An 11449-nucleotide genomic window follows, 5' to 3' on the forward strand; every position below is an offset into this window, starting at 1 on the left:
TAATAATTACTCAGGGGTTAGGTAAAACCCATCCATTATTGTTCTATCATTCACTTTCTCTAAAAGTGTTTCTTGGCTGCCTAGTGAATTTTGTCCTGGTCATAATCCAAATACTTCCTGAATCAAACTGGAATTAGAAAAGCCAACCAGTGAATCTGTTATATCAGCCAAAAGCAACCACATATTCTGAAAAACGGGATTCAGGGATTTGGGGTTCAAAATTCTCATGGCTATTATTTTCCCACTGTGCTTTTGCTGCTAGATCTGCGGTGAGCTACCTTCCATGGACCTCTCTATAGGTACTGCGCTCTTCTTGATCTTCTCCAGCTACCTCTCGGATGCAAAAACCCAAAAGGCTAAAATACTCTCAGTGCCAAATGGAGGGTCATGGGGTGTCTGGGGACCCACAGAATTCTGTCTCAAAGGACATGCAAATGGATTCAGATTGAAGGTAGATATCTCCTTGTGTCCTCCTTTTCAGGCACCTAGGTGCCAAGTAGCTGTGACAATAAGTATGAATGGACAGTGTCCTGGGGCGGCTCTGCTCACCTGACCTCCATCTGACTGAGTTGCTTGGTGGTGAGGTCATTATGATGCAAACGTACTGGTTGCACACCTAAGGCCCTTTAGCATTTGAGGTTCTTCTTCATGTGCCTTCTCTGTGAGAGGTCCGGAGAACAGCAACACAAGAATGGGCCTTTTATGTAGTGGTTCCTCACTTGTGGAATGCTCTCCCCAGAGAGGTTTGCCTGGAACCCCTGTTACATATCCTTAGGTGCCTGACAAAAGGATTCCTCTTCTCCCAGGGCTTTGGCTAATTAAACTGTTGGGAGAATTGTTTTTGTTCATTATAATGGCATGCATTTTTGTTTTTTTACATTGTAAACCACCCTGTGATCTTCAGATGAAGGGTGGTATAGAAATTTAATACATGATGATGATGATGATGATGATGATGATGATGATGATGATATTGCACCATGCCAACAACAGCTGAAAAGTAATGGCTGGGTGAATGAAAAATGAATTCAGTTCATTTTGAAGCAAATTTCTAGTTCATCTTCAAGTTCATTCTCTTAAATATGTTGTTTACACTTTGGACCCTTTGTGCATTTAAGCTTAAATATCATAATTTTGAGGGGAAAGAAAACAAACTATTCATATTCTGCTGTGTGTGGAATGATGGTTCCTTAGTCTTCTTAAGTAAATTTTATGCTTCAACACAACAGCTTGTGAGTTTCTGGAGGCTGAAATATTTTTTTGCCAAGGAACATTTGGACAAACTTGAATTGAACTGGGAACTGAAATAGTTCATTTTGTAAAGGGGCAAACTTGAACTGGAGTTAGTTCCTTTTGGGGCATGTCAAACGAGTTCCTTTTCAAATCAAACCATCCAAGTTCTGTACAATACTGTCAAATTCAGCCTGCCAATCTAGTGTGTGTGAAATTCCTCCTGAAAATGCTGTGCTTTGCTCTTAAATGTGGTCTTATTGGAACCACAGCTTCTCTTCTCCCCCAGGTAGACCCATGGAAACTTTATCATTTATTTAAAGATGATACATCTCTGAATGGCATCCGCCTCATTTGCACGGATGGCTCAGTAATTCAATCTGATGTTGGACCGTGAGTAGCTTTAAATATTCCATTCCTTGGCTTTGTTGTTAGAAAGAAGTATGGAACCAAATCTGGCAAGTTCTTGCCTTTTCCCTGAGTTCTTGAGAAGGATACATCTTGAATTATGGTGACTTATTCATGGGCTGCCAAACCTGAGTGCATCAACAACACAACAGGGAGGGATGTGATAAAATAGTGAAATGCAATGTAGAAAAGACAGTTGCTCAACATTCGGATGTAGTTTCCTTCCCCAGGAATTAATCATTGAGCTAACAAAATTAAATAAAACAGAATTCCATTCTACATCTATTTCCATATGAGGTGAATAAAATGTGAAGAGAATGCATACATGCAACATTACCTGTATAACAAAATGTAGGCCGTATTAGTTGAGAACAAGGGTAAAAAATTACAAAATAACTCATCTAATCACAGAAAGATATAAAATTGATATCACCAACTGTTGCTGATATGAAAAGTATTATAAAATTTACCTGTTCCTGTGTGCATATTTCCTGAAGAACGTAAAACACAAAATAACAATAGAAATAAAAAATGTGCACCCCGCCACCGAAACCATTCTTTATACCTATTATCCAACTTTCCAAAAACTTAACAATTCTTGAGATGGTTTGAGCCCTTTTTTTGTTAAAATATACCTTCTATATTTCCTCAAAGTCAAAGCTCCAAGGATTCTTTGGGAGAAGCCATATGCTTCAAATGTGTGCTGAATGGCTGTGAATGTATGGTGCAGACATGATTTGAGCAAACATTTCTTCAGAGTATTAACACCACTATCTTTGTCAGGTATGGACAATGGACAAAGGAGGAGACTTGTCCTAAAGGCCGTCTAATCTCATTTTCTCTGAGAGTACAAGAACCACAAGGAAGAATAGGTGATGATACATCTGCTAACAATATCAGGTTCAGCTGCGAACATGGGGCTGTCCTGACAGGTCATTCAACTGACTGGGGTACTTTTGGCCCATGGAGTGCAATCTGTCCTAAAGGCGCCATATGTGGAATTCGGACAAGAATTGACAGTGAATTGACAAGCGACATCACAGGACTTAACGATGTGAAGTTCCACTGCTGCGACTGAACCATGTGGGTTTCACCCAACAATAGCTCAGTTCCCTGTGCCCCAATGGCTCCATGACGTGAAACTTAATAATAAAATGTATTCCCAATGAAGAGTTCTGGGTGTCTTTTTTTGATGCATTGTGCCTTAAATCTTCATGAATGGCTTGTTAGCAAAGCTATCTAAATCTTGGTAATGCTTTATTGAGGAAGCGGAACAAAACATTGTATAACTTGAGGAGAAAGCAACAGAGAGGCTTTTGTCTTTCTTAGGTCATGCACCAGACATAGTAGGAAGGCTATGAACTATATATAACAGGGGGAAACTCCCACAGAACTACACAGCCAATCAGAGTGCTCGCTACCTCAGTGAGTGTCGTGCCACTTTGCTCAGCCAGCTCTCCTGGTCTGCTGACTTACTAATAACAGAATGAATGCTAAAGTCACACACAGCACAATCTCTACTGTGGCAATTCCATCATGGCAGCTGGATAGGAGGCTAACCATAGGATTGGAGAGAGGACAGAGAAGGATGAATGGTCACAGAAGAATGTAAGAAGAGGCCCACTGGATTGTACGAAAAGTCTATCTGGTCAAGCATCCTGTTTCTCAGTGTGGCTTCTCAGATGCCATTTGAAGCCCAGAAACTGGCAGTGAGTGCACAGTCCCACTGTTCTTCCATGGCAGCTGATGTTCTGATAGGGCTGTCATACTGTACGTCCATAATTTCCCTGACTTAGCTGGGATTTGTCCATTGAAAATGGCATCTAGGGGGCAGGATTTTCTAAAAGCAGCCTGTCACTTTTTAAAATAGGACAACCCATATTTTTAGAGGTGATATTTTCACACGTATCCTGAACCCCAACGTAACTGGATTCCACAGAGGAGTCACAGATAAAATATGGCTGGTCAAGGGAGCCATAGACTCAAAAAGGTTAAAAACCACAGCAGTAGACAAAGCCTACACTGCTTATTCAGGCTCAAACCAGTGAGTATGGAACAGTCAAACAGAAAACACTTGGTTTACCAACACAAACTTTGGCATTGTCGGAGTCCTGGCTTGCAGCAGCAGGTTGTTCGCAACCTCTTTTTTCTGTTCGCCATCAGCTGCAGAAACCTCAAGGTACTGAACCACATGAGGATAATACAGCTCTCAATCATTTCCGTCTCCATTGCACTAATGGTGCAATAAATGAGTCTACATCAGGAACATGATTTAGATTTCTCTCCTACTATGACGCGGGTGGCACTGTGGGTTAAACCACAGAGCTTAGGACTTGCCGATCAGAAGGTCGGCGGTTCAAATCCCCGCGACAGGGTGAGCTCCCGTTGCTCGGTCCCTGTTCCTGCCTACCTAGCAGTTCAAAAGTACGTCAAAGTGCAAGTAGATAAATAGGTACCGCTCCGGCGGGAAGGTAAACGGTGTTTCTGTGAACTGCTCTGGTTCACCAGAAGCGGTTTAGTCATGCTGGCCACATGACCCAGAAGCTGTACGCTGGCTCCCTCAGCTTATAAAGTGAGATGAGCGCTGCAACCCCAGAGTCGGTCACGACTGGACTTAATGGTCAGGGGTCCCTTTACCTTTACCTATGACCTTGTAGCTTTCAGGTGAAGGGCTGCCGGAAATGTCTTACGAATTATTTTTGCCTCCAGAACAGCTACAGAAACCACTCTCAGTAATTCCCAGCTTCATAGAAGGAACCCAAGTCTCATTCAACAAAAAGTTAACAAACATATTGTATAATCTTCCAGTAAACTATGGTGAAAAGCACAGCTAGTGAGGAGTCACAACACAATTCCACCAGTGCAGAGTGGCAGCTTGGTCTTGAGGGTTTCCTGAGTCAATCACAGAATACTTTTTGGTATCCAGCATTAGAAGTGTAGGAAATATGGTAGCTATTTAACAGAGATTACCGTTTTTTACAGTTCAGAGGTTATTTGTTCTAGTATGCTAGAAATACATGTTGCTTTATAAATGAAAACATTTCTTTTTAATTTAGCAGTTAGTTTTCTTAGAGTAGGTCTGACAAAGTTAAACCTTGCCTTCCAAGACCACTCATTTCATGAAAGTCCATTCTAATTTATCAAATGCCTTTTCTGTGTCAGCAAGGAATGGAATAGCAATTTTGTTTCTTTGTAATAGTTATACCAAGTATTCTACTTAGTATCCTGAAGAAATCTCCTTTTAGTGAAGCTGATCAGTATGCATACATTCAGACAATCCCCTTTCTAACACATTCAGCAAAAATGAAGGTCAAAATCTTAGAGTTAATTTAGAAGAGATATTGTTATATGGTAGCCAACCAATGATAAATCTTTATTTGAGTTTGATATCAAGAGTTTTTAATTAACACTCAAACTCTATTAAAATCAGGTGGAAGATACCTGCATTCTCAGGGAATTGCTGAGATTTCCAGGAGGACAAAATATCTTTGAAACTAAAAAACAACAAACCAAAGGTAATCAAACTCACCAGCAAAGAACAATAAAATGAGAACTGAAGATGCTCTGTAGCCATGAAATGTTAAGTACTGGATTGAAAATAAAATGGAAAACTGTGGAGGGTGGCTGAGATGGTTAAAATTCCTTAACAAGAGCTGCAGTTTTATTGCAACGTTGTTTATATATCTTCTCTCTCTCTCTCTCTCTCTCTCTCTCTCTCTCTCTCTCCCTCTCTCTCATTATATCAGCTACTAGTTTTTCTGGAGAGCCTCCAACACAAGAAAATGTATGTGTTGATTTATCACAACATTGCTACCATGGTCTTCTTCCATAGTTGGGGAGACTGGGACAAGTCTCAGTACTGTGACCATGACCACCTGGTTGCCTTTGCTTTGAGTGTGGAACCTCCCAAGGATGGGGTGGATAATACAGCAGCCAACGTCTACTTCAAATGCGAAAATGGGAGAGAAATGTTTGCTAATGGAATATGTTAGGACTATTATGTCAGCGTTAGCACCTGCTTTTCTGGTACCATATGTGGGCGGCAGACAAAGTACAGCCTGATCAAGAAGAAGGTGATGCTACAGCACTTAATGATCTTAAGTTTTACTGCTGTAGATGAAGCTTGTTCTAATAGTTTGCTGACCTGGAATTTAACCACAATTAAATGCTAAACAAATATGAGTGTGTGTCCTTTTTTTGAGACCAGTTCCTCAATTTTAGAAAGAAGACCAACAAAAGAATAATGTGGAAGAGCAACAAGCGCATAACCACATAGAAGCCTTCGCCCATCCAGTGGCATCCAAATACTTGGACTACAACTCCCATTAGCCATTGCTTTAAAATGAATCTGGGAGTTCCTTCTACATTGTGTGGATAAGAAACTTCCTGGATCATTTTGGCCCTTTTAAAAAGTCTTTCCTGATGCATGTGTGACCCGTATTTTATTTCTTCACAGCATTTGTGAATTATAGCTGTGACTTCACTCATTGGCTGAAAACACTAAATAGTAGGAACAGACTCATGTCTTCCTTTTTGTGTTGAATGGGGACTGCACATTTCCATTCATAACTATTATTCTACAAGGTCTAGAGACTTTGTGGTTACTTTAAAGTGGAAGCTCAGTGTCTAGGCCTAGGATAGAAGTACCTGCTGTGTCCCCCTCTTGGTGGACCTGATGCAAAAAATTGAAAACATTAAATGACAATGTCTTAATTTGTTGGTGGAGTTCTCCAGCTAAACAATGTTTACAAAAATGCATATATTAGGGGAACGTGTGCATTCTAAAAATTATGTTTTGCTTGTGAAAACCCCTGAGACCTCCCAAGAAAGACACAAATGACGCCAATATTAGTTTAAGGTTTTTGGCATAATTTTGGCCACAACTTTATTGATTACAAAATGTCAGTAAAAGTAAACACCCCGAGGGAGCCCTACTGCGGATGCAAATTCACCCCAACATTCTCGCAGGTGCTCTGGCATGGCACTAACCCCTGAAACGGGATCGGACAAAAGCATGGTGAACACCTGGATTCCTTCAACGGAATACCCTATGCACACTGGGAGGGGCAGGTGTGAAAACCTCCCCTCCACCACACCTTGAACCAATGCCTAACTGCCACACGAATACCCACGCTCGCCACCAAAGCACTCACAACTGTAACCAAGCCTTTAACCCCTCTGACACCCTGGTCAGCCAAACATCATTTCCGGCATTGGAAAGATGCACACCATCAGGCCTATACAAGGCCGCATCCGTGAAGGTAATGCCTGCATGGCGGATAACAGTGCCTCCCAGGCCCAGAACCTTCCTGGGCACAGCGCAATCCATGCACATTCTTGCCCACTCGGTGGCAGCTGGGCAGTGGCTACCACACCATACACGTCGCTGGAGCAATTGCGACCTGAAACTTTTGAGTCCCGGGAAGGCAACAGCCAACTCCTCCAAGTCCATCTGGATGCAGGAACTCAATCTGAGGCCATGAGAAAAAGGCAAGATGGCAACCAGGGATAATATCCCTGGTTGAGTTGGTGGAGACTTTAACATCCTTAACCAAAACACCATCCTTCACTTCCAAGGCCGCACCAGTGCGAAGACACTGCCATAATCTGTGAGGAACTAGAAATATGTGAGAGACTCGCCTTACCCACACCTTGTGTGGTACCAAAGGACACAAGCCCCAACTCAATGGACCTAGCGTGGGGGGCATGGGGGCCCCCAGACAAAGAACAAGACTCCCAACCCTGGTGAGAGGGCTGGACCGAAGTGTCCAAACTCCTGGGGCACCCCTGCGTCGAAGTAGGGATGGGAATCCTGTAAAATTGTGACTCATTAAACAAGGCCCCAGAAGGATCAAACCCTTTGCCTTCCCCACTAGAATCAGAAGGGCCAAGAGCCTCAACAATTGAAGAGGAGGATGGGCCTGGGTGAGACTCAGAAGGGGCACCAAGACACTGCAAAAGGCCATTAAGTTCAGCTGAGAAGCTTGATATGGCACGGGGATCACCAGCCAGACCCGAAATGATGGACTCAAGGTGCCTGGCCACCTGCTCAGGGATCAAGGGAGGCTGCGATGAGCGGAGTGAGGGGGATGGCCCCCTTATTAACCTCTTAGGAGGAAGGACCACATCCTGGATTATTTTTGGAGGCATTATTGAAAATAGGCCTGCAGGAGGCAGCCAAAGCCTTAAAGCAAAGGGGTAAAAAAGGACAAAGCACCCAGGTCCCAAGCCTATACAAAGGCTATAAGGAAACACTGACTAGGCCGTAAAACAAAATGGTGCTCCTGCTTAAGTGCTGAAGGGCCCCACACACAAGATGGCAACTAGCAAGAAGGAAGAAATCAAAATGGCGCTAACACCAAAACGCTGGAGAGAAACCATCCAAAATGGCAACCAACAAGAGCCAAGGCCCACTGGAGCGCTCCCACTATACCAGGTGTGAGGGGCACGCCCTGAATGGCAATCAGCCCAATCAAAAGGCAGAAGCAATTAAGGATACTGCCAGGACTGTCTGCATAGGACGGAAACCAGACGCTAAAACGAGAAAGGGAAAATAAAAGCTATGAAAGAAGCCGCCCCAAACAACCCCAGGTTGGCTGGGGTGAATGCAGCAAGTCCCACGGGTAAGCCAAAGCTATAAAGCCAACAAATAAGGCCGCTGCAGCTTCAATGTAAACATAAGAGGAACCTACAGGGAGATCCTAGAAAAAAGCACCCCGATGAGGCAACCCCTGTCGGGTATGGGAGAGGGGAAGGGGAGAGAAAGGAGCCAAATTAAGAGGAAGCGCGATGCAACGTGCAGCGTTATATATAGGTCCCCCGTTTGTTCGTTCTCAGAACCCCATTGGCCAGAATCATCCCAGCAACCGGGGGACCAAATCAGGTAGTTGTGGCTATCCAAACATTTCCACCCACAACAGTGAGGTCAGTCTTGGTGATCTCACCGCAACACATGCCCTCCATGAAGAGGACCTGATTTATTGATTTTTCAAACTGAAGCAGAATTATATAACACTAACAGCAATCTCATTTTTAATGCTGTTATAAGTAAAAAGCTGTAGTATGTCATCAAATCCAGCTGGTGCCAGTGGCCTGACCTTGGATGTTTCCAAGACACTCTTATGTTTTACCTTGGTAGAGAAGAACACTGGCATAGGTCTGTGAACTGTACCATTACATTGAGGGTAACTTAAAACAGCAGGCTGGGTGACCATCACAGGATATTTAACAACATTATTTAACACCGAGGTCCAGCTCCGAGGGCCTTCTGGTGGTTCTCTCACTGCAAGAAGTGAGATTACAGGGAACCAGGCAGAGGGCCTTCTTGGCAGTGGCGTCTGCCCTGTGGAACGCCCTCCCATTAGATGTCAAGGAAATAAACAACTATCTGACTTTAAGAAGACTTCTGAAGGCAGAGCTGTTTAGGGAAGTTTTTAATGTTTAAAGTTCTATTCTGTTTTTAATGTTCTGTTGAAAGCCGCCCAGATTGGCTGGGGAAGTAAGTAATAATAGTAATAATAATAGTAATAATAGTAATAATAGTAATAATAGTAATAATGGTAATAATGGTAATAATGGTAATCATCATCATCATCATCATCATCATCATCATCATCATCCCTGGGTTCCAGTATTATGGGAGAACTACGTATCAAGCACAATAGAGTTTTATAAAGGCATTGTGATATTATTTTTTAATCCATTCTACATCTCTAGGGCTGTAGAATTTTCTCCCTGGGAAGTGTGTTTGGCACCTTCACTATAGTTTTCACCACATACTGAAGACACTCCTCTTCACGCTGGCCTGTAATACCCCAGATATATATTTTGAGGACTCACCCTATTCCTGTGTCTGTTTAATACTGCATTTGAAATGTGCAAAACACACAACTATCTATCAAAATTTACACTTGTCTGAATTTGTTGGTGCAGTTTTCAACCAAACCTTGTTTGCAATAATGCATATTATTACAATAATGCATATTATGCATATTGTGGGCCTGACAAGATGTCTCGGGAAGTGTGCTGTCTCCCTGGGGCTAAGATCCAAGATGTAACTGAACGACTGCAAGGAATCATAAAACCCACTGACAAATACCCCTTCCTCTTGGTTCATGTGGGAACCAATGACACTGCAAGCAATAGCCTCCAGAAGATTAAAAGAGACTACAAGGCTCTCGGCAGGAAATTGAAGCAACTAAATGCACAAATTGTCATCTCATCTGTCCACCCAGTTGAATGACGTGGCCCAGGGAGAGAGGGAAAAATAGTGGAAGTGAACAGCTGGCTTCGCAAATGGTGTAAACAGGAACGGTTTGGATTCTTAGATCACGGACTGCAGTTTCTTGAAGATGGACTTCTGGCAAGTGATGGGCTGCACCTCACAATGGTTGGGAGAAATGTTTTTGCCCAAAATCTCAGAAACCTCATCAGGAGGGCTTTAAACTGACTAATGTGAGGGAGGGAGACAGTGTTCCTGAAGGTAGGAGTCTATCAATTGATGAAGATGATCATCCAAATGTCATAGACCAAATGGAGCAAACAGCACGCAGACCTAGTGGTGGGAGGAAAAAATCCTTAAATAAGAGACACGGGGGAATGATTAATGGACTTCAATGTCTGTACACTAATGCGCAAAGCATGGGAAATAAACAAGATGAGCTTGAGCTCTTGGTACAGCAAACTAAATATGACATAATAGGCATCACTGAAACCTGGTGGGATAAGTCCCACAATTGGAATGTAAAAATGGGGGGATACAATCTATTTCAGAGGAACAGACCAGACAAGAAAGGAGGAGGAGTGGCGTTATATGTCAGGGATGTGTATACCTGTGAAGAGATCCAAGATTTAGAACCTCAAAGCCAAAGTGAGAGCATTTGGGTCAAAATTAAGGGAGAGAAGAATAACAGAGACTTCATTGTGGGAGTTTACTATAGATCCCCAAGCCAAACGGAGGACATAGATGATGCCTTCCTGGAACAGATGGCCAAGCATGCAAAAGGAAGGGAGATAGTAGTAATGGGGGACTTCAATTACCCGGATATTTGTTGGATGTCAAACTCAGCCAAGAGCATAAGGTCAAACAGATTCCTGAGCTAAATAACTTTCAGCTGGTTACAGGGTGGCTGCTGGGGTGGTCTGATGCAGTGCAACAGATTGTAGGCACAAGTTCAACTGCAGTCACTGAAAAGGCTCTTAACTGAACAAATTCAGTTTTAACTCCATGTAGCAGGATTCATCAAGGCTCCATTCCCTGTACATCTGGCCCGAGCTCCAGAAAAATGTTTACAGAATGAATCACCAAGGAACAGCTCATGGCTGCAATCTTCTCTGAAGCAGCAGCGGACTTCCGGGATGCCGTGGCCACGGAAAGGAGCGTGAGGCAACCCTCTGGGGAGGTCTCGAACAACTTGGAGCTCTAGAGGGGTCACGAAGGCTCCGTGAACCCCTGAAACCCCAGAAGGATTATTCTGGGGGACAAGGTGCCCAGTGACGCTGCTTGTGCTTGCCTGTGTTGTCGGCGTTTAACAAGGCTGGAGCTGCAGAGTGAAGGGAAAGCAACAGACTCCATGTTGTGAAGCCTCAGGCTTCGTGTGAAAGCGGCGGATCTCTAACAACAGCAGAAAAGTTGGGAAATAGCTACTAAACACAACATAAAAAAGAAACGGAAAACAACTGAGCTAAGGTTAAGGAAACTCTAAGTTAAGAACTCAGCGGAAACGAAATACGCAGCAAAAGGAGGAAGAATCCACCACTGGCGGTAAGAATAAAATGGAGTATAGCGGAAGGCTGGGAGAGAGGAAACAAG

General features: G+C 43.3%; 1 protein-coding gene across 1 annotated transcript; it reads left to right on the top strand.

Moving 5' to 3' along the window:
- Positions 1 to 283: 283 nt before the first annotated feature.
- Positions 284 to 2716, top strand: LOC308588978 (vitelline membrane outer layer protein 1-like; the record flags this gene model as incomplete). The annotated part of the gene is made up of 3 exons (XM_081197736.1): positions 284 to 451; positions 1520 to 1623; positions 2422 to 2716. The coding sequence occupies 3 exons, from the start codon at positions 284 to 286 to the stop codon at positions 2714 to 2716; spliced, it is 567 nt and encodes a 188-aa protein (XP_081053862.1).
- Positions 2717 to 11449: the final 8733 nt, after the last annotated feature.

The sequence above is a fragment of the Podarcis bocagei genome (assembly GCF_964188305.1).
Source record: "Podarcis bocagei genome assembly, chromosome: 6".
Taxonomy (NCBI): Eukaryota; Metazoa; Chordata; class Lepidosauria; order Squamata; family Lacertidae; genus Podarcis; species Podarcis bocagei.